General features: G+C 41.9%; 1 protein-coding gene across 3 annotated transcripts in view; it reads right to left on the bottom strand.

The window, feature by feature from the left end:
• atp8b5a (ATPase phospholipid transporting 8B5a) overlaps positions 1-23,156 on the bottom strand; it is a 30,435-nt gene extending 7,279 nt beyond the window's left edge. Inside the window, exons 1-14 of one of the 3 annotated variants that reach the window (XM_056747002.1) lie at positions 22,790-23,156; positions 14,923-15,004; positions 14,615-14,673; positions 14,014-14,127; positions 13,582-13,680; positions 12,083-12,144; positions 11,095-11,167; positions 10,583-10,653; positions 9,835-9,917; positions 1,669-1,779; positions 1,269-1,357; positions 981-1,168; positions 193-401; positions 24-70 (exon numbers count right to left, since the gene is read on the bottom strand). In XM_056747002.1, coding sequence (XP_056602980.1) covers positions 24-70; positions 193-401; positions 981-1,168; positions 1,269-1,357; positions 1,669-1,779; positions 9,835-9,917; positions 10,583-10,653; positions 11,095-11,167; positions 12,083-12,144; positions 13,582-13,680; positions 14,014-14,127; positions 14,615-14,673; positions 14,923-14,965 — 1,248 coding nt within the window. In that variant the 5' untranslated portion in view covers positions 14,966-15,004; positions 22,790-23,156. The other 2 variants (XM_056747000.1, XM_056747001.1) reach the window with 2 other exon arrangements.
• Between the last annotated feature and the right edge of the window lie 982 nt (positions 23,157-24,138).

Genomic DNA, 24,138 nt, shown 5'->3' on the forward strand with positions numbered 1-24,138 from the left:
GTCTTTAGGAAGTTGTTTCTTACCTCTGTGATCTCCAGCCTCTGTCCACTGTAGGGATCGATCACATCTCCTAAAGAGCAGAATGACCACATTTCTATGTTGGATCACTCCAGGGGTGTTTCACGTCGTTGTACGTCTAGCTTTCTTACAAAATGACATTTGATTGCAGAAGGATGTAGGGTTGGGTCTCACCGTAACTTTGCCCATTGATGGAGCATTTGTTGAAGGTCATGATGTTCTGCGTGAGGGTGCCGGTCTTGTCTGAGAAGATATATTTGATCTGACCGAGCTCTTCGTTTAGGGTTGTTGTTCGAGCTTCAGCTGGTGTGTCCGATCGAGCGTGATACATGTTTCTGTCCCAGTTGATGTAGTAACTGTTTCCTAAACGAATCACCTCCATACTGCAATCCAACACAAAGCCAGAAAAAAACACTAGGAAGAACTCTAAAAATAAGTTAAGGTCCCTCACGGATTTTTTAGTCTGTGAAGGTTCTTTAAATCTGGACTTTTAGGCACAAGCAGATATGGGTTACTATAAAACTATGGCAGGTTTCTCCATAGAAAGGAACAGTTCACCCAAAAATTTAATAATAGAAAGATATTTGGAAGAATGCCTGTAACAAAACAGTTCTTGGCCACCATTGACTACAATAGTAGAACAATTTGATTTATATATTTCCTTGTAGGAAACAGTTTTGGGGCACTTTTGACTACCATTGTCATTTTCCTACCATGGTAGTCAATCAAAAACCGTTTGGTTACAAGCATTCGTCCAAAACCTTTTCTCACTTTTATCACAACAAAGAAATGAGTAAATGATGATCGATTTTTTTTCTTTCTTATTTAATATTTATTTATTTATTTATTTATCAATTTAAAGTGTTTTTAATCTGGAACCTTCATTACTATGGTTTGACTAGAAATGCAGTTTTAATATGTTACTTATGTACAACACAAACAAGAACAAATACAAATCATACCTGACATAAAGCGAGATGGGCACCACAGTGTTGAGGATTATAATGTAAGACCAGAATGTGAGGAAGGCGGAAAACGCTGTGTTTTGATCCCTTGGAAGAAAGACGGTGAACTTTGACCCCTCTTTGTATTCCCAGATGGCGTTACCCGCAGCCAGAATGATGCACATCAGAGCCAGAAGTCCAAAAATCTACAGAACACATTTTTGTACACAAAATGAGAAGATATTAATTGATTTCATTTATTGAGAAGATATTTAGTTTAGACAAGGGTTTTGGGTTAACACTTACAAAGAGAACCAGCACATTCATGAGTCGGTCAATACTGGTTCTTTTAAACGTGCTTTTCCCACAGTTTTGCATCAGCTTGGTCTCTGGACCTTAAGGATCACGCATATAACAGCATATTTCACACATCAAAAGAATAAAAACAGGGTTCCCACATCTCTCAACCAGTTCCAACTACCATTCCATAATGTTTCCAGTTGCTACTATTTTTTTTAAAGCTAAATCAAAGACTAATTCATAAGCAATTACTGTTTCTGAATGTTTTGATCATGAGCAAAAACAGTAATAGAAAATCTATATTCAGAAATTCCTGGCTCGAAAACAAAGAGTTAAAATAAAAAGCAGATAAAAGGTTCATAGGACACCCCAAAGCGGTACTCTTTCATTATGTCAATGATATTACCTGCAAACAGCACCAGACCAAAGCACCAGTCTGTGTTTCTGATGGTACAGCCCCTCAACAGAATCCGTTCATTGTCTAAAGAGTGTTTCTGTGTGCCACATGTCAGTGTGCCTGTAAAGCGATCCAGACGGTTGTTAGGAGGTTCACAGCACACCTCGTCTAAAGCAAGACACAGAGCATAGGAAAATATTGCTCAGAAGTTGTTCTGTAATATCTCACAAGTATGCACTTTCTCTTAGATGTAAATACAATTCATTAGGAGAGACTATAGAGAAATCATTAGGTATGAAAAGCATTGATGCATTTTTCTTGAGAGAAACATAACCACAGTCTTGATCACAGGACTCTAGCAAGTCTCGTTTTACGTTTTTTTAATCTCATTGCTGTCTAAAAGAAAATCAAGACATTTAAGTTTGTTTTTTTTCCTTCATGGGCAGAATCAGCAAAGTGAAAATACAGCCGTGGAAAAAATGAAGAGACCATTCCAAGTTTTCATTTATTCAGCATTTCTAGATGTATTGTAGCCATTCCAGCCCAGTGTCTGTTGAATTTGAAAAAAATCTAAGTCGTCTAGCAGCAATGTGAAGTCTGATAGCATGACAGGACACACGGAACTGTGATACAAATTGAGGTTGTCACATAAAAAAATATTTTTGAACTTTTCTTAAATACATGTAGAAATATTACTGTTGAATTGCTTAAAAGTGAATAAGAACTTGTTTTCTTTGCCGTATTTGAGATCTGAAAAAACACAGAGAATCTTTTCGGTTAGACCAGTTTCTCCTTCGTTTTCATTTTCTGTAAATAATTGCAAATATAAACTATTTTTTTTCTAAATTTGGAAGAAATATCGTTAGTAGTCCATAGAATGAAACAAAAATGATAATTTTGTCTAAACACATATATATAAATAGTAAATTCAGAAAAAAATATTATGAAAAGGTGTTTTAATTTGTTTGCGGCTATATACAGTACACACCTAATTGTATTTTCACATAACGCAAATGACTGTCAATTCTAAACTTATTTTCAATTTCAAGAAGCATGTGAGATGGAGAAGACTGAACTGTCACAGAAAAATTGTGATTGGTTGGATTTTGAGACACCGCAAAAAAACCCACAAAACTCAACACACAACCCTAATGTATGCTCTACACATGTTACTACACTGCTTTGAATGGCTTTATTGGGAAATGTTCGTAGTCGAATTCTGAGAAACACACTAAATTTAGACTTTAATCAATTTTAAAGAGAACATAACTAGGGATTTTTAAGGTCCTACTTTGGTTTATGGAGTGTCCAACAACAAGTTTATGTACATAGAAGGTCTAAAAACGTCTTGGTTACGTATGTAACCTCAGTTCCCTGATGGAGGGAACGAGACGTTGTGTCGAGAACGACAGATGGGGTTCGCCCTTGAGAACCAATCAACTCTGACTACTATAGAAAAGGCCAATGAAATTTGGCGAATGCAATTTGCATGCGGGACTCCGCCCCCGGAAATCCGGTATAAAAGGAGGCCGGCGTGCAGCATTCACTTACCTTTGTTCTGAAGAGCCTGAGACCTCTCAAACTGCAGCAGAATCCGATACGTGTTCGTGGCATAAGGGACACAACGTCTCGTTCCCTCCATCAGGGAACTGAGGTTACATACGTAACCAAGACGTTCCCTTTCTGTCGGTCTCTCGACGTTGTGTCGAGAACGACAGATGGGGTTGCCTATGGAAAACGCCACAACGCTGTATCGCGTCACAATCTCTAGCGAAGCGACGGTAACAAGCCTGGGCGTGTCATCTCGAAGCTTTCGTGAGACTGTAACCTTCCAGTGTGGTGGTCGGGGGGTTCCAGAGCTTTCTTGGAGAAAGATGGGTACAGCCCTGACCGGTAACTTTCACGGACGGGGCCTTAGCTCTCTATAGGCGAGAGGCCGTCCGGATCAGTTTACACCGGGTAAGCGCGACTCTTAATCAGAGAAGCGCTACAGAGGCCACCTCCTACCCGTGGGGAGGAATATGGTGGATAAAAGTATGGTCTCGTCCTTGGAGGAGAACGCATGGAATGTGCGGACTGGGTAGTTAACCGCGAGGTGGAGGTCCACCTGGGGAAGTTCATGGGTTACCATGTGTGGGAACCATAGTCATGAGAGTATAGCAGACGGAACAACCCACGGTGGGGGTGTTGATGCGTCTGACAGCACCAGGCCGGTTAGAACTATCTGTGATAGGTCATATGGTATCCCGGCCTAAGGGAAAGGTTGCTCTGCCCAACCAATCCGCAGGGGGTGCTTTGCTTAGTGATGGATGGAATGCCTGTTCTTAACCAGAGTCTGGGTAAGAAGGGAGGCTGGTGAAGTACCGATTTCCTTAGCCATGTGATAGGGTAAGAAGAAAAGGTATATATAGCACACTGACCCAACCTGCTAGAGGGTGGGATGGTGCTTTCGCAGGCATACGCCCTCCCGGATGCCAGTCCTACATGTCGCCACGTAGGACGTGGGCTGACACCGGGTTTACGCGAAGATTGTAAAACCTTGCGAAGGTGGTGGGCGTAGCCCAACCCGCAGCTCTACAAATGTCTGCTAGAGACGCGCCTCTGGCCAATGCCCATGAGGAGGCCAGACCCCGTGTGGAGTGAGCCGTAACCGACAGTGGGCATGGGAGATTCTGTGATCGGTATGCCGTCGTAACGGCATCTACGATCCAGTGCGCTAATCTCTGCTTGGAGACAGCCTTCCCCTTCTGCTGTCCTCCAAAACAAACAAAGAGCTGGTCAGAGCTGCGGAAGCTCTGTGTGCGGTCTAAGTAGAGGCGCAGTGCGCGTACTGGACACAACACGGACCGGGTTGGGTCTTCCTCCCCGATGGGGAGCGCCTGCAAGTTCACCACTTGGTCCCGAAAGGGAGTAGTGGGAACTTTGGGCACGTATCCGAGCCTGGGTCTCAGGACAACGTGAGAGTTACCAGGCCCGAATTCAAGGCAATCCGGGGACACAGAGAATGCTTGGAGGTCCCCTACCCTCTTGAAGGAGGCGAGCGCCAACAGAAGGGCCGTCTTACTCGTCAGGTGAGGAAGATCGGAAGCTTCAAGGGGCTCGAAGGGAGGCCTGGATAGGCCCCCCAGGACCACGTTAAGGTCCCAAGAGGGTACGGAGCGGAGACGAGGCGGGTTCCGCCTTCTCGCGCCCCTTAGGAACCTGGTGATCAGGTCGTGTTGTCCTAGAGACCTTCCATCTACTGAGTCGTGATGATAGGCAATTGCGGCTACATACACTTTCAGCGTGGAAGGGGAGATGTTAGTCTCCAATTTCTCTTGTAGGAAGGACAACACGATACCGATCGAGCATCTCTGTGGGTCTGCTCCTTGGGAGAGACACCAGGATGAGAAGAGGCGCCATTTGTAAGCGTATAACCGCCTAGTGGATGGCGCTCTGGCCTGTGCAATGGTTTCAGCCACAGCGGGGTGTAACCTGCTCAGGATCTCCTCGTCCCGTCCAGAGACCAGACATGGAGGTTCCAGAGGTCTGGTCTGGGATGCCATAACGTGCCCATCCCCTGAGAGAGCAGGTCCTCTGTCAGGGGAATGGGCCAGGGGGGAGCTGTTGTCAAGAGCATCAGCTCCGAGAACCAAGTGCGGTTGGGCCAGTACGGCGCAACCATTAACACTTGTTGCTCCTCTTCCCTGACCTTGCACAGTGTGTGTGCAAGGAGGCTCACTGGGGGGAAGGCGTACTTCCGCTTGTCCCGCGGCCAGCTGTGCGCAAGGGCATCCGTGCCGAGGGGAGCCTCGGTCAGGGCGTACCAAAGCGGACAATGGGTGTTGTCCCGGGAGGCAAAGAGGTCTATCTGTGCCTGGCCGAACTGTACCCAAATGAGCTGAACTGCGCGGGGGTGGAGTCGCCACTCTCCGCAGGGCGTGTACTGGCGAGAGAGCGCGTCGGCTGTCTCGTTTAGTACGCCTGGGATGTGTGTGGCCCGCAGGGAGCGGATCACCTGCTGACTCCAGAGGCGTCGGGCAAGTTGTGTTAGCTGCCGAGAGCGTACGCCACCCTGGCGATTGATATACGCTACGGCTGCCGTACTGTCCAGGCGGACCAGTACGTGCTGGCCCTGCACCAGAGGCCGGAGCCTTCTCAGTGCAAGCAGCACCGCCCACAACTCTAGGCAATTGATATGCCAGCGCAGCCGGGGGCCCGTCCAGCGCCCCGCTACTGCGTGCCCGTTGCACACTGCACCCCAACCCTGCAGCGAGGCATCTGTTGTCACCACAACGTGCCTCGTAATCTGCCCGAGGGGAACTCCCGCTCGGAGAAAGGTCATGGAAGACCATGGGTTTAGAGTGCGTCGGCAGACAGGAGTTACCACCATACGCCTGTTGCCGGTGTGCCACGCCGTCCTCGGAACTCGACTCTGTAGCCAATGCTGAAGCGGTCGCATGTGCATCAATCCGAGGGGTATTACCCCCGCGGAAGACGCCATGTGTCCCAGGAGCCTCTGAAATTGTTTCAGGGGGACCGCCGACTGCCTGAAGTGTTCCAGGCAGTTCAACATTGACTGGGCGCATGCTGCGGACAGCTGCGCCGTCATGGTGACAGAGTTGAGTTCCATACCGAGAAAGAGGATGCTCTGCACTGGGGAGAGTTTGCTCTTTTCTCGGTTGACCTGAAAGCCCAATCGATCTAGGTGCCGGAGCACCATGTCCCTCTGCGTACACAACAGATCTCGCGAGTGCGCCAAGATAAGCCAGTCGTCGAGATAGTTGAGTATTCGCACGCCCTTCTCCCGGAGAGGAGAAAGGGCGGCTTCCACGATCTTCGTAAAGACTCGTGGAGACAGGGACAGACCGAAGGGGAGGACTCTGTACTGATATGCCCGACCCTCGAAAGCGAACCGTAGGAACGGTCGGTGTCGAGGAAGAATCGAGACATGAAAGTAAGCGTCCTTCAGGTCGATTGCCACAAACCAATCCTGACATCTGATAGATGTCAGGATGCGCCTCTGGGTTAGCATCCTGAAAGGCAGCTTGTGAAGGTGCCTGTTCAGGGTACGTAAGTCCAGAATGGGACGCAACCCTCCGTCTTTCTTTGGAACGATGAAGTACGGGCTGTAAAACCCGCTGTACATCTCGGCTTGTGGGACGGACTCGATCCCCTGTTTCGCCAGGAGGGTGGAGACCTCTGCCCGAAGCACGGAGGCGTCTCTGCCTCTGAGAGAGGGGGAGATGATGCCCCGGAACTTGGGACGGGCCCTGGCGAACTGGATCGAGTAGCCGAGACGGACCGTCCGCATTAGCCACCGAGACAGTGTGGGCAACTTTTGCCAAGCTCCCATGGACTGTGACAGGGGGACCAAGGGGACGGCCTGCTTCATCATTCCGACCGAGGGTGGTTCGTTGGCAGGCAGAGCCAACCGCATGTCGCGGAGGTTTCCCCGGAGGGATGGTTGACTCCGCCTTTTTGCCTGCCTGGCGGGACAACGGCACGCACTGTCGGTTTGAGAGTGGTGACAGTTGTCGCATGTGTACGGCCTCACACCTCGCCAGGGTGTGAGGTCGGTTCGCCGAGCACAGTCCGGTGGAGTGTGCGATCGGCTGGAATGAACGCCCGGGGAAAGCAACTCTCTTTGTGAGTAAGTGGGCGCCAGGCCCTGAAAAGGCCTGGGGGCGGCCGAGTCGCGACGCGGTAAGATATGGCTTATAGCCTCCGTCTGCTCCTTCACCGCCGAGAACTGCTGTGCGAAGCTCTCGACGGTGTCACCAAACAGCCCACCCTGCGAGATGGGTGCGTCGAGAAAGCGGACTTTCTCGGCGTCACTCATTCTCGCAAGGTTGAGCCAGAGGTGTCTCTCCTGGACCACCAGAGTGGACATCGTCCGACCCAGGGCCCGCGCCGTCACCTTAGTCGCCCGTAGAGCGAGGTCAGTGGCGGCACGGAGTTCCTGCATAACACCTGGGTCGGCCCTGCCCTCGTGGAGCTCTCTCAACGCCTTAGCCTGGTGGACCTGCAGGATGGCCATGGCGTGGAGAGAGGAGGCGGCCTGGCCCGCAGCACTGTAAGCCTTCGCCACCAGGGATGCCGAAGTCTTACAGGCTTTGGACGGAAGGCGAGGCCGGGTCCTCCAGGTGGCGGCCGTCTGCGGGCACAGGTGCACCGCAATCGCCCCTTCCACCTGGGGGACGTCGACGTAGCCCTTGGCCGCCCCACCATCGAGGGAGGTGAGGGAGGCGGAGCTGGACTGAGAGGAGCGAGCCGTGAGTGGGGCGCTCCATGTCCGACACAGCTCCTCATGCACCTCCGGGAAGAATGGAACCGGGGGTGGGCGTGGCTTGACACCACGATCCGACCCCAGAAACCATGTGTCCAACCGCGAGCGTTGGGGTAGAGGCAGTGCCGTACACTGCAACCCAATGCTCGCGGCAGCCCGGGTTAGCATGGCCGACATCTCAACGTCTGCTTCCTCCAGAGCTTGGCCCCCCGTAGGGGGAAGCTCGGATTCGTCATTGTCGGATGCCAGCAGATCTCCCTCCGATGCTGCGATAGACATCTCATCTTCGCCACGCCCCGTTTCCGAGTGCGTGGATGAGGATCCGGACGGTATGCCACCGCCGGTTGGGGAACGGTCAGAAGAGCGTGCTGGGGTGTGAACGGCCCGTGAGCGCTTGGCTGGCGGGTTGACGCTCACAGTAGCCCCCGAATCACTAACGCTGCTAACACGAGAGGACATCGGGGCCGTAGCCACAGATGCCACAACCCTGGTAGCAGACGAAATGTTGGCTGGTTCCCGGAGGAAGACAGCCAACCGTGACCGCAACTTCTGCATGACAATCTGCCCGCAGTGCGGGCAAGATGTGTCAACGAACGCTGCTTCAGCGTGCTGGACGCCCAGACACCTAACACAGCGATCGTGTCCATCCCCCTCCTCGATGAGGGTACCGCACCCAAGAGAACAGCGGGACATGCCGCGCTGTAGAGTGCCGAGTCCTGAAAAGGACTTTTTGGAAATAGCTCTGACACCACTGGAACCACCGAGACGCCCAGGGGAAGGTCGCTGCAGGAGGGACGATCCGCTGCAACACGTCGAAGATCCGGTAGTGAAGTTTGAAGAGGATTTGAGAATCCTGAGATGTAATCATGAGCGATGGCTCTGAAGAACAAAAGGTAAGTGAATGCTGCACGCCGGCCTCCTTTTATACCGGATTTCCGGGGGCGGAGTCCCGCATGCAAATTGCATTCGCCAAATTTCATTGGCCTTTTCTATAGTAGTCAGAGTTGATTGGTTCTCAAGGGCGAACCCCATCTGTCTTTCTCGACACAACGTCGAGAGACCGACAGAAAGGGAACACTAATATTTCATAATCAAAGGCAGTTATTCTTACCTTACTTCTTGACTGACTCTCAAATGACTGACTCTCCCCTCCTTTACACTAGCTTAGTCTGCTGTGATTGGTCAATCGCAAATGAGGCTCACGAGCTACAGTGTTTGGGGGAGAAGAGTGAAGTTTTCGCGGGGGTCCTAAAAAACGTAGGCGGGGACTACATGTAGTGACGTAATCCGCGGTGGTCCGCGAATCAGACTAGGGACGACTTGTTTGCGTGATTCGAAGTTGACTCCCTTTTTTCCAAGCCAATTTTGTTATTCATTCACCTTCGGATCTACAACTTGGCAGACTGCTTACTTTCAAACACGGCAACATTACACACTGCATGAAATGTAATTTTTATGACCTCATGCGATGTACTCTTTAATGTCATTTACATTGCATTTACATTTATGCATTTGGCAGGTGCTTTTATCCAAAGCGACTTGCAATGCATTGTACCATACATTTGATTCTGACTTTGTGCAGTCCCCTGGGATCGATCCCATGATTTTGGTGTTGCTAATGCCATACTCTAACCACTGAGGCACAGGAAAGCTATTACAGACAGAAAGATTTGTTATCTTTTTGAAACAGAAGGCTCTTTGTTTCTACAGTGTCTATGATGAACACACTCTTGGATATCTGAAATGTAGCAGGACTGTCTTTGTAAATATGGTACCACTGTACAGAGCGTAATACAAAGTATTAGGCAACTTATTAGTTTATAGGTCTATGTAGCACCATATTGTAAGACAGTCAAGTGTAACATCAAGAGCAACATGTGGATCTATTGAGTACTCTTTTCTCTCACCGTTGAATGCAGCCAAAGCCTCCAGATTATCACCCATGTCTCCTGTCACAGTCAGAGACTGTTTCACCTTCAGATTGGTTTCACTGTAAGGAAAAGCAACATAGACAACAAATATACATTAAGATTAAGTCATGCAGATGACCCAGCTGAACAACAAACAACCGTTTAATGCCAGACTTTGGTGTTAAAGGAATTTGTGTTCACCCTCAAAATGAAGATTCTGTCATTATTTACACGCCCTCTTCTTTCTCCTGCAGAAAACAAATGAAGATATTTTGAAGAATGTTGGCAACAGAAAACCGTTGGTCCCAATTGACTTGAATTGGCTTTGTGTCCATTCAATTGAAGTCAATAGGGACCAATGGTTTTTGGTGACCAACTTTTTTCAAAACACCATCTTGTGTGTTCTGCAGAAGAAAGAAAATCAAACAGGTTTAAAATGACAATCGAGTGAGTAAATGATGACAGACTTATCATTTTGAACATAAACGATTGCTTTAAGTTGGTCTAGTTGGTCACCAGCCAGCTGGTTTATCAATCCAACGAGTGCCCAAATCCTTCTAAAACCAAGTCAAGACCAGCCGAACAAACTTGGCCAGGATGGGAGACTGGCTAACCACCTCAGGCAGGTTAGGCAGACATGCAAGGACAGGCAACTAGATTCGCTATTGCATCTTTATGAATACAATGCATTCAATACAGCTTTAAAATGACAACAACACTATCTTTAGCGCTCTCCCTCACTTACCCATCCAGCTCTGCAGTCTCAATGTACACCAAGTTGAGAGGTTCACTGCTGGACAACAGAAGTAGATCAGCCTATGAGAAAGTAAACGGAGATCATATTCACATCATAAATATTTGATCTAGCTAATATACAGCCGCGGAAAAACTGCGATAAAAATACAGGTTGTCACATAAGACAATTATCTTTTGAGCTTATATACAAATATTACTGTTGTTTTGCTTAAAAGTGAACATTAACTTATTTTCTTTGCAGTATTTGAGGTATGAGAAAATATAGAGTATATTTTCTGTTATTTTCTACAGTTTTCATTTTCTGTAAATATATGCAAAAAGAAACAATATTTTATTTAACATTTTGGAGAAATATTGTTAGTAGTTCACAGAATAAAAAACATAATTTATAACACATACTTATGAATAGTCATTTCAGGAAAATTTGAAAATAATTTTGAAACGGTCTCTTAAGTTTTTTTTCCCCGGCTGTATTCATTATATGGTTGTGAAGTGTCTTACTGTGACAAATTGGTTGTTTTCTAACTTGATGATGTCACCCACTTGCACATTCATCCACTTCTCGCTTATCAGCCTTTGAGGGAAGGAGAGAGAGCACATTTTGAAAGGTTGTGTGCATCATATGCTTTCAATTATTCTGATGTAATGTAGGTGATGAATGTACATTCCAATACACTTCATGAATTCAAATTGATGTGTTGGAGGAGATTAAAAAACGGACTGCACAGAACAGAAATTTAAGCTATTTTTCTAATCTCCATATTTTAGTGAGTCAGCTTGGTTTGGTTGTTACTAAGATGATGACACATTAACATAGTTCAGAACAACAGGAAGAACCTTTCTATGTGTCTGCAGCTGTGTCCTGTTGAGAACGATGTGTTTGTTTTGTTTATCATTCGTGAAATCCAAACATTTGATACCAAACCAGATACAGCTTAAGAGAAAAAAATGTATTTTGGTACTTCTGCTATAGAACATGCATGTGCATTATCTAGACCAAACTGAAAATATATTTTTATTAGCTTGAGTAAGGATAAGATTAAGCAATATTTATGACACCACTTTGTCATGTTTCATTAGGACTTATTACCTCTTCTAATTCAAGTGCAGTAGATATAAAACAAAAACCATCTGCCCAGACGCCAAAGAATAAACAGAATTTTCTAAAACATCCAATCACTCTTGTGTAATAAACATAAACCAAAACTAAATATCTGACTTGATTATATCATATACTGAACACAACTTGTTACTAAACCACTGAACCAAAGATAGCATTTCATTTCTTGTCAATCTACTGTATAATACAATCCATATCTATATCTATATGAATTGTTTTTGTTTCAAATTATTTATGTATAATAAATCAATGTAATAATAGAATTAATATTGAACAAAATAATTAATATTTATTTCTGCTAGTTTCACAATGTTTTCTGTACAGCTGCTTTGTAACAACGCAAAGTGTAAAAGTTTGATAGTCACTCACTTTCCATTGATAAGCACATTCACCTTTCGGTTATTCACCTGCCTGTCACTTCTGTGCCGATTCTGCCAAGAAATTAGAGGAGGAAAATATGTCCAGAATGAAATACTATATACCATACACATTGTTTACAGTATGACTTTTTTATTTGTACTGTAAGTGCATTGCCTTATGAACATTTTGTCAACTTCACTACCATGCCATTTATAGTAATCGCGAAAAATACATTGTGGGGTAGAATTACAGATTTTTCTTTTTTCCCAAAATCACTAAGTGAAGATCATGTTCAATGAAGATATTTTATACATTTCCTGTGGATGGCCTCCTACAGTACCTCAGATTAACAAATTCAAAGGCGATTTTCTCAATATTTCGTTTTTTTGTGCCCTCAGATTCCAGCTTTCTAAACAGTTGTTGTTCCACCAGATGGTGTCCTATCTTTACACACCATATATCAATAGAAATCTCTTTTCTTCAGCTTTCAGATGATGTAAAAATTTTAATTTCTGAAAAATTGACCCTCAAGACTGGTTTTGTCGTCCAGGGTCAAATTTTAAAGTTTTGATATGAAGTTGTATGCTTAAATGTAGTTGTTGTATGTAGGTGAATGCTAAAATGTCGTTGACAAAAATACTTTCAAATATAATTATTAATATGAATCTAATATATGTTTTAATATAATTTTTTTTGTTTATTATAAACAAAAATTGTATTTCGTAAAAATATGTTGGAAATGGATGACTTTGACTGAATAGTGAAAAAAAGAGCAGGCAATAAAAGCACGTAAAGATGGAAACTACTTCAGTACGACATTCTAGTGTGAAACCCCTAGAAACTACTTGATAGAACACCAAGAGAACATTTCTGTTAAGTGGAATAAAATGCTATTCTTAACACAGCCAACGTATAGGCAGAGAATAAAAGCTTCTAAAGTCTTTAAATGCCAAAATCTGATGTGTTCCAAAACACAGTCATCCATGTTTTACAGAGGGAGGAAGGGAGAGAACAAAGGAGGCAGAGAGGAGAGGTTTTGGAGCAGGGGGTGTGTTTCACTCCCTTCGGTCGGGAACATAAGGACTATTGTGCTCCTGCTGAGGGTGAGGTAGCTCCCCTGTATCATATTTTCCAGTCCGCCACTGAACAAATTCAAACCGCAACCTTTACAAGTTTCTCCTCTGAGAAAAGTTAGCTTGACGTTTAAAGTAAAGGGCATTTAAATCAGACGCATGCTTAGCCTTTTAACAAATGCTTTCCAGTTAATGATCTTTATTTCTTCAACGTTCATAGCCAGACTGAGGATCCGCCAGATTCTGATATCAGTTACTCTCAATCACAGCCGGACAGCAAAAATTAGCAATAAAATTGAACAATAACATGCTTTGTGATTCAGTATTAAAGCACATCAAATCAGATTTACAGGCTTCTGGAATATATGAACATACAGAATAAATACAGACCTTCAGTTTTGGTCTGATCACATGAATGTGTCTGTGTGTACTTACAATATCATCAATGGCATCTTTGGCTGCAGTCATCCACAATACTAACACCAGAGGTACAACAGTGGTGAACCAAGACAGAGAAGATATAGCAGGAATAACCTGCAATGCAGACACACTATATAATATCATTTAAACAGAGTTAGGGTTAATCTTTGGGATTCAAATAAATGTTGGCTCATTATTTATGAGGTTATAGTTACTGGAGTCATGAGAAATGTATTATTGTGTAAGCATTAAGCAACATGCATGGGACGCTGTTGTATACAGGAAGTCAGGGTCATGTTTCGGTCAGTCTCTGAGAAATGCAGGACTATAATAAATAAAATGAGGAAACCACCTGCCCAAAGAATTTCACTTCCCCGAATCACACAATCCCCAAGATTAATATAAAAAATAGTGAATGAACAGATCGATACATGAATAAAAAAACACCTGTAGGATGAGCAGGAAGAAGAAGTAAGCATTGGCGATCCTCTGGAACTGCTCAAACAGGTTGAGAGGAAGAAAGGTGATAAGGTTGTATTTGGAGGTCTGGATGGCATTCGTCTTTTTTAAAGGAAAGAAATAATCAATAGGTTGAAGGGATAGTTCATCCAAAAATGAAAATTCTGTTCACCCTCATCTGTTTAAATTTCTTTGTACTGTTGAACAAAAACAAAGCTATTTGGAAGAACGTTAGCAACTTAGATTTCTGATTAAGATCATGATTGACTAAAGTTAAAATAGTGGTCAAAGGTGCCCCACAACATTTTGTATTTCTAAATCCATAAAAATATATTCTTTTGAGTTCATCAAACAAAAAAATACATTCATTCTTTCTACTATGGTAGTCAATGGTGCCCCAGAAATCTCAGTTGCAAACATTCATTCAAATATCTTTCTTTTTGTTCAACAGAACAATTACATTTATATAGATGAGGGTGAATAGTTCATTACAGAATTTCATTTTTATGTGAACTATCCCTTTAATGATGATTGAATACTGTTGTAATGTACCATGTCAGACTGAATGGATATTGAGTAGCCTACTCACAGCATACTTGAAAGATGAATTATATTCTCTGTCGTTTGCTCTGATTTTCCTCTCCACCTCTAGAAACAAATATAAAGAGGAGTGTAAAAAAATCTTGACAAACAATGGTTTGCTTTCATAACGTATATATCAAAATATGCAAAATTGAAAAGCTCTTTGGAATCAAGTGGTCATTTCGAGAAAAAACCCTTAGAATTAAAGTGAAAATTACAGAGGAGAAAGAGGAAGACAGAATGACATCAGACTCTTCAATTGACACTTCTGAGAGGCGAGAAACTTTGATGTCGAGCAGCATGCTGTATATCTACCTTTCTCTTTCCTCCGCGTCCAGTCTAGGCCAAAGAAGGACATGGCTTCTTTATTTCCTTCTCACAGATTGCTCATCGTTCTCTGAAAAAAAAAACATTAAACAGTCTAATGAACTCGTGAACTGCTTCACGCATCATTATTGTGCTGCTGACACAAACCTCAATGTGTCTCAAGAGGAACCGCAAAAAAATAGGAAGAACTTCTGAAATTATGCAACTGTACCACACCTTTAATGCAAACAAATACACACAAACAATACACAGACAGACACACACACACTTAGGGGTTCAGGAAACAGCTATTATAAAACCCGCCCATTGGACTGAATTCCAGAATGACTTCAACGCAGAAGTTAATTATAGAAACCATATGTATGTGTTTAAGAATGTGTTTTAAAAGGACACGATGCATCAGGAGCATGCGTGAGACACACGCTGGAAGAGCAATTCTCCACTGCAACCGCAACTGCCGCGAGTTGTCCACATCACTGGAAAAAAACTAGTAATTTAGAAAACCAAGAGTACACACTTAACTTGTTACAAATCAGTTCACATGACCTACTTACAGTAAGTTTAACAAGTAAAACTAGGGATATTTAACCCATAACAATACTGTAGTGTAAATAGTATTGCAGCTAAATGCTGCAGCTTGATGCTAGCAATGGCAGAGTCTCATAAAGAAAAAAAGAGGGTCACTGAATAAAGAAACAGAGGTAGCGGTTGGGAAAAAACATCAAATCCAACCACAGATACACATTTTCTCAAAAACGAACCACAAAACATTCATATAGAAACCGAAATGGTTTGAAGTGCATGCTTGAAAACAGGAGGCAAAGAAAGGTTTAGTGACACCATTACAAAAAACCTGTCCTAAAACAATGTTATCATTCACAGAAAATACACAAAGTAAATTATAATAATCATAATCAATGTAGCGCCCTTCAACGGAACACTTGACAAAAGTGTACAGTCATGTTGTTTGTAACATAGAATAGTATTATAATGTAGTTTTATCACGATATGGGTGAATGTCTGTCTTTCTGTGAAATTCAAAGAAAAATGTTGAGAAAAAAATATATTTTTTTAACATTTTCAAGAAATGTTTTGTGGAACAAAAAGTTCAAAACTTTTTATTGCCAGAGTTTATCATTGGTTTATTACCAGAACACCATGAGACTGCAGAATAAAAGCAAGAGGTGCTCTAGTCACCATTATTGGTATTCTTTAATCTATTCAACATTTCTAACTCAATACTCTGACCTTCCTCTTTCCGGTGGTATCACTGATTTCACAAACATAGTCTATAGTCTAAAAGAGAAATGACTTTTATTCTGTAAAGCCTGCCTCAGAGTACAGGAGTTAAAAAATCCTGATAGATTTAAAATTCTGGTTGCAGCACACACATAAGGAGAATCTTGACAGATTCTTTTATTTCAATTTTTAAACAAGCTCACACTCATCAGTGCACAACTAAATATATACTACACATATTTTACATATCCGTAGGATCTTACAATGCAGTTTTGTAAAAGGAGCTAATAGTAACCATTTTAATGGGTTTACTATTTTTAGATGTTGACAACACATCTACATTTTAATCTCTTTTATAGCACTACAAAAATAGGTTTGCCCTTTGTAAACTTGCATGTCTGAAAAACTTTGGGGGGTAAAGCTGTGTTTATAAATAAGAATAAAGGTAGCAAGTGCAAAAATAAATGAATATTTAGATTATCAAACCAGAGGACCCTTCATACGTCATCTCACCGGGAAATCGAAGTAAACAAAGGTACATCGCAGTTTTTTTTACACAAAGCCAAACAACTTTTTAAATTATCTATTATTATAGTATTATTATTCCCATAAAAGGAAAAGTGTTTGAGCAAAAGTGAAATGCTGTATCTTTGATCACGTTTTAGGAAAAGGCAACATAACTTCAGTTCTCAGGATGCCTGTGTGTGCGGATGTTCCATTACAGAGTACTTCAGATAATCTCCAACAAGTATTTTTAAAACTTACTATAACTGTAAAGGTGTCACAATACAGATAAATGTGGACGCTGAAATATACTGTTAACAAAAGAGGAAGAGAAGATCATAAGACAAAAGACATCATGATGTCAGTATGTGCTACTACCTCTATTTATTATCTGTATTTTTTAATTTAAAAAGAATTAAAAAAAAATTAAAATGGAAAAAACTGAAACTGAAACTCTGGTGGTTTTACAAGTAGGCCGGTGTTAAGATCAAGGGATTCGTTGGAAATTGTTTGACGACAAAAGAAATGCTTGTTGTTTCTTTGAGGACCACATATTTACATGTGGACCACAAAAAGGAACTCTGAATTAATCATTTATCAGACACAAATCCTGCAACGATGTACAGTCTGGTAAATTCACAGTTATGCATTTTGCAGATGCTTTTATCCAAGCCATACATCTGTATAATTCCTTTGTCCTGTTGAACACAAAAGAAGAAATTTTGTAGAATGTAGGAAAGCAAACAGTTCTGGGGCACTTTTGACTACCATTATCATTTTTCCTACTGGGGATCGCTCACTCATTCTTTATGTATATTTTTCCATATTTCAGATGAATAGTAAGCCCAGCAAAAATATTTTTGTCAAGTGATCCTAAACTTTTGACCTGTAGTGTACATTCAGTATCAGTATGATTCCTGGAATTCCTTTGCTCTACCAACTGAGCTACAGGAGCACTTGCAAATATGAAAAACATTTTGATTGGCAACATGTTGATTAACCGCTGACAGCTCATACAATACATGGAAGTGCTTACAAAAAACACTAGCCGAGTTGTGGGAAACCTCAAAGAAGTACAACACAATACCCCAAAACAATGAACATGCACATACTGTACAAACAACAAACATCTTTATATTGAAACGTGATTTAAATTTGTGCTTTAAATCTCCAGTCTTGAATGCTTCAGCTGTCCGCATGCGCCTCGGGAGAATCTGAAACATGCTTAGACTTGCAAAAGTATTCTTTAGAAATGCAGTAAGTGCCCAAATAGGAACCATCTGGAAATGTTGACTGAACGTTTAATCTAAATCCATTTAGCAACAAGCTAACCTAAAAAGATTATATCGCCCAAAATGTTTTCCAAATTTGGAGAAGCGAATGCTTCTTTTTAGCCAAGCTGACATCGCGTCATAAACAAGATAACAGGAGAGAAGCTTAAATCTCAGGAAGTGAGTTTCTTACGGTCGAAGCTTTAAATTGAATCTGTGTTTAGGAAAGTGTCCCTCAGACATGTAAACCATCTAAAACTCATCCACAGAGAACAGACAGACCCGCTGCTTTATAATTATTAAACTGGATGACACGCAAGACAGCTCATGTTGAGACAAACAGCAGTCACTGTAGTTTATAGATTAAGCGCTCAATGGAGGAATGTCTTTAACCGGTGTTTTCCAAACTAAACAAAAGCAGTCGCTCAGCATTAATGAAGGAACTTCTCATGATCGTCTGGTTGTGGATTCGTAGACGAAAGCTTCTTCCAAGGGAAAGTAAGAAAATGTGAAGTGTGGCCCTGTTGCGTTGTGATTTCATCATCTCCTCAGCTTTACTCACAGGGTGTGGAGAAAACATATTGAGATCAGATGGGCACCATGGGAAAAACGGCGGGTGACTCTGGAGCTCTCGTCTTTTTAGACATTCACAAGAACTATAAATGTGAGATAGGCATACTCGTGACTTATATTGTAAAATATAATACACAATGAAACAGTTTTTCCACTGCGGATCTCTGACTGAGAAAGCCAGCGAATCTATCACAAAAATCGTTAGGTTTCCTCAAGCTTAAGTTTGTTAAAAATAACTGAATTAAATTGTATGTTTAACATTTTCTTTAGAAAACCTGAGTGGAGTTTGTCTGTCCAAGACCAACCTCCAATTCTTTAAGAAATTCTTGCTATTTTTACCACCACTTATTCATTCAATAACTGAATTTAAGTGACAGTATAGCCAAAGAGAAATATTTGGTCATTATTTACTCAACCGCTTGTCATTTCAAACATCTATGACTTTCCTTTGAATGCAGTACCCATTCACTTATATTGTATGGATATAAAACTAAAGCACCTCAATGAGTACCACTGTTGTTCGGTTACCAACATTTTTCAAAATATCTTTTCTGTGTTCTGTAGAAGAAAGAAAGTCATACAGGTTTAAAGGGTGAGTGAATGATGACAGAATTTTAAATTTTGGGTGAACTATGCCTTTAAGTAGTTGTAGAAAAGTAATTCTGTTTTTACAAATCCTTTTGCAAGTCTACGATTTTTAAGGAAGTGAGTTACTTCTTTTCGCTTTGTCTGTTTGTTCTGCTATTTCAATCATGAGAATAAAAAGTACGACAATTAAACATCCTTGTTATTTATTTACTGTTGATTATGTATTAATCCTAATTTGTGTCTGCATGGTCTAGTAAAGGCATCATGTGAATAAATCACGACTAAATGGAAAATGTTTAAGAATAGAGCAGATAAGGGCTGAATAATTCAACTAATCTTTACAGCAGTGTCAGGTGTAGCAAAATAAGAACAGAATGTTGGCTTCTCACTTTACCAGATAAAGGCATGTCATGTCTAATGAGCTTTAAAATATTTATCAGTTAACAATAACAGGCTGTCAGTGAGATAATCATATCTGATCAGACAGAGCCTGCTGTTTGTTGTCACTGCATTATTCAGCTGCTGTATTTGACAATGCAGTTATATGGACCACCGGTGGAACTCGGGGTCACGCTTCAGTCATAGACTGAGAACACACACACATCTCACGGAGATGGAGTTTGACAATCTTTCTCAAAACTGTTCATCCCCAGAACTACATTTAAAGACAAGTTTTTCACAACTTCTAATTTTTAACAGGAAGGGATAGTTTAGACTAATGAAAATTATTTTGCCATTACCTCAACCTTCATGTCTTTCAAACCTGTATGACTCGAAAAAACATATATATATATAATATATATTTAAAAATGTTTATATATATATATTAGTGGTGGGCCGTTAACGGCGTTAACGCCGTTAACGCAGTGAGCCTATTATCGCGCGTTAAAAAAAATGTCGCCGTTAATCTATTCTCAAAGTTGGGTTGTGAGCTGGGTCTATACTACGCAAGCTATGATGACTTTCACCTGATATTTTAGCGCGGATGTATACCAGCTTAACTGCACTGTACGGGGCGAGAACGAGATTTTTCAACTCGCGTGATTCGTCTCATTCGCGGAAGCAGAAGCCGCCTAATCATCTCATAACCAGGGCTTCATTCGCGTGATTCGCGCAGCAAGTAGGTCTATTGGCTCTTTGCATTAACATATAAATCACTCGCGCTTGACACGCCATTCGCGTTTAGTCTGAACACAACATAACGTTACTGTGAAATTACCGCATCAAACGTGACGTGCTAACATGGATGCAGCTATGAAGCCGCCGGGTTTGCTTCAGGGAATATTAATTTTTAAGAAGCTTCCCAATAGAAACATCGACAAGACTAAGGTTGTTTGCACCTTGTGCAATGCGGAATTGGTTTAAAAAAAAACTTTCTCTCAACAGGTTCTGGTCTAGCTTTAGTTGAAACCAGTAACTTTGTATTGAGATCTAATCTATTATGGCTCCTGTATGACATATCGCTTGTTGCTCCCTAACTCTTTGTAAGTCGCTTTGGATAAAAGCGTCTGCTAAATGACTAAATGTAAATGTACTGTAGGAGCTCTTCCAGTCTCAAGTACCACCTAAACACAAATCATCCCTTAGCTAATGCGGAAGTAAACACAAGTTCATCTTATTGAACATAATTTAATTTTCATCACCAATTATCATAGTAGAACAGCTTTCTCAAGCAGTTTGTGATGCATTTTGGAAACAGGAGATGAGCCCCTGGTCTAATGCGCCACCTGGCTTGAGAAACCCGTTCTCAAAGACTTACTTTTAGTCATTATTTGGGTAGCACACATATTCTGAATGCCTTCGGCAGAATTCAAATGAGCCATTTTAATCTAGATTAATCTAGATTAAAAAAAATAATCTATGCCCACCACTAATATATATATATATATATATATAAAGAATGTTGATAACAAAACAACACTAGCCTTCATCGACTTCCATGGCATTGACACAAAACCACGGAGATATTTCTCAAAATATCTTCTTTTGTGTTGCAAATAAGACTCATATGAACGACATGAGGATGAAAAAATGATGACAGATTAGTTTTTTGCTAAACTATCACTGTAAAGTTCCACAACTCTTGTGAAGTGTATATAAGAGATTACATTTCATCTAAAAAATGTGACAATGGCAGAAGGTCAAAAGGACAGTGCACAGAAACTTTAAAAGAAATCTATATGACTTTCTTTCTTCCGCAAAACGCAAAAGATGATATCCTGAGTAAAGCTGGTAACCAATGAGAGCCAGCAACCATTTGATTTTATTGTATGGACACAAAACCAATGCAAGTCAATGGGTGCCAGTTGACAACAAGCTTCAAAATATATATATTTTTTGTGTTCTGCAGAAGAAAGTCAGTCATACAGGTTTAGAAAGACAAAGGGGTGAGTAAATGATGACACATTTTCATTTTTGGGTGAACTACCACTTTAAGTCCCGGCTTGTGGTGCTGTTCCACTCTCTCTTATCCACAATGTCCAGTCATTCTATCATAAAAAAAAGATGTCAAGGACAAACTGTTTCTTATTTCAAATACTTGCCTGTGCAAAACAGACCATTGCAATGATAAGGTCTTCAAAATGATTTTTCTATTGTAAATAAAACTGGCACAACCTATTCACAAGGTACATGGAATAAATCAACCAGAATACAAGAGAAAAGAATCCAGCAGCATTTTCTGTTCAAAAGAGAAAACCTTCTATGAACTCTATATAAATCCTCTGACCTCTAACTCCAACTGAACTCTGTATGAGGGTCTGATCTCCAGTCAGTTTGCAGTAGCTTCAAGTATGAGCAATAGTAATATGGAGACTTGCGAGCAAACTTCACTTATCAGAGTTTGATGTTATCTCATCTTTCCGAATGGCAGATATTACCAGACATTCAACTCAATGAACTCTCATTGAGCTTTCCATTGCAGATCTAACAAAGTAGCAGAATACTTTTGGTCATCATTGAGAACATTCGTGTGAAACATTTGACAGATGCAGTACTTTTCTTTTAACACATTACATGAGAGTCTAATATTTGATATATGATATATACACAGACTGATGCCAAACCTCTTAAAGCTGTCAGAGGTGATGTATAAACCTCTCACTCCAGATCGTCTTATAAAATGAATAACTAATAGCGCTCCAAAACAGAATAAAGTTATCTTTGGGTTTACAAAAACGCAATAATATGACTTATTAAACTGGGTGTTCAGTGAACAGTTACAGTAAGGAATTTAATATATTCAATATCTAGTTTTACAAATGATCACTGTATTTATACTCCTCTAAATCATCAAGAATTAAAAAACACTCACTATTCAAGTGTGGGAACATACAAACAGCAGTGGTATATGTAGTGAAGTAAAAACAGATCTTACCCAGTGATAAAAACACTTTGTGTTGAATTTTGTATGTGCAGAAATGTTGTAAAGTCCAACGGAATGTAAAATATCCAAACACGCAAACTTTCTCAGTGTTTTGAGATAAGCACACACCAGAGAAAGGAACTAAAACAAAATATCCCCCTCAGGCTGTGAACAAACACACAACTCCTTTAAACCCTCATTTAAAACGCACACCCACTATCCTACTTCCTGCGCTTTCGACAGCAGACTCTGGATTCCTATTTCTCTGACCCTTGACCTCCAGCAGAACCCCTCTTCGTACACTTGGGATTCTTACCGTAAGCGTCCCTCGGTGACACAGCAGTGTGTAGGTCTAGTGGGTAATCCAGACACTCCTTTTTCCAACCAGAGACTACAAAAGTCAGCTAAAGTCTCTTCCTCTTTGTCTCTTATTATCCCCTCCTTCTTTCAGCCGCTCCTCAGCCTTCCATCTGCTCTCGCGCCATGCTGATAGGAAACAGAGAGTGCAGGCATCCAGCGTAGACTCATTCACGGACAACGCAAGATAAACAAGAGAGGCGGGAACTGAAAAGCGTAATCCAGTGACTTTTAGTGTTTTGGTGGGATAATTTTGCTGTGTAGCAGACTCAGACAATGTAGAACTTCTGCTTGGTTCACCACACCTCATTCACTCTTTATCTCTCTCTCTCTCGCCCACTTACTAGTAAAGTATCGATTTCCTGCACACCAAAAGAGGAAGCAACCTTTTTTCTCCCCATTCCTCTAGTGGCTGAAAGCAAACAGCAGTACTGAGCATGTCTCTAAAACCACAAGGTTACACGCACACACATGCATAGTACGAGAGAGTCACTAAAGAAACAGTTCACCCGAAATGAAACATTCTCTCTTCATCGACTCACTCTCAAGCCGTTTAAATCTGTATACATTGATTTGTTCTGATGAACACAGAGAAAGATATTTGGAAGAATGCTTGTAACCAAACAGTTCTTGGCCACCATTGACTCCCATAGTAGAAAAAATGCTTTATACATTTCTTTGTCCTGTTGAACACAAAAGAAGATATTTTGAAGAATGTTGGAAAGCAAACTGTTTTGGGAACTTTTGACAACTTTGGTAGTCAATGGTGGCTGTTAGATTATAAGCATTTGTAATACATCTCCATAAAAGGGAAGGAAGGAGTCGGGAACCGGAAGACATTTTAAACATCCATCCATCCATTTTCTACCGCTTATCCGAACTACCTCGGGTCACGGGGAGCCTGTGCCTATCTCAGGAGTCATCGGGCATCAAGGCAGGATACACCCTGGATGGAGTGCCAACCCATCGCAGGGCACACACACTCACTCATTCACTCACGCACTCCATTTTAAACATTTAATAACAAAAATAATAACAGCCGGCAGCCCCTCACGGACGACCGCCGGCGAATAAAACATAAATACAAAACACAAGAACATAAATATAAACTTAACATAAGTTCGGGCCCAGTCCTCTCTCTTCGACGGTCCGGTCGCTCGTTCCTTTTATATGCTCCCAATCTCCTACGTGATTCGAGCCCGGTGTGCGCACAGCTGGCGCTAATTCACAATTACTCACCGGACTCGAACCACGGTCTCGCCCCGCCTACTCTACTACAGCATTCTTCCAAATATCTTTCTCTGTGTT

Source organism: Triplophysa dalaica, chromosome 4 (assembly GCF_015846415.1).
Source record: "Triplophysa dalaica isolate WHDGS20190420 chromosome 4, ASM1584641v1, whole genome shotgun sequence".
In the NCBI taxonomy this organism is placed as follows: domain Eukaryota; kingdom Metazoa; phylum Chordata; class Actinopteri; order Cypriniformes; family Nemacheilidae; genus Triplophysa; species Triplophysa dalaica.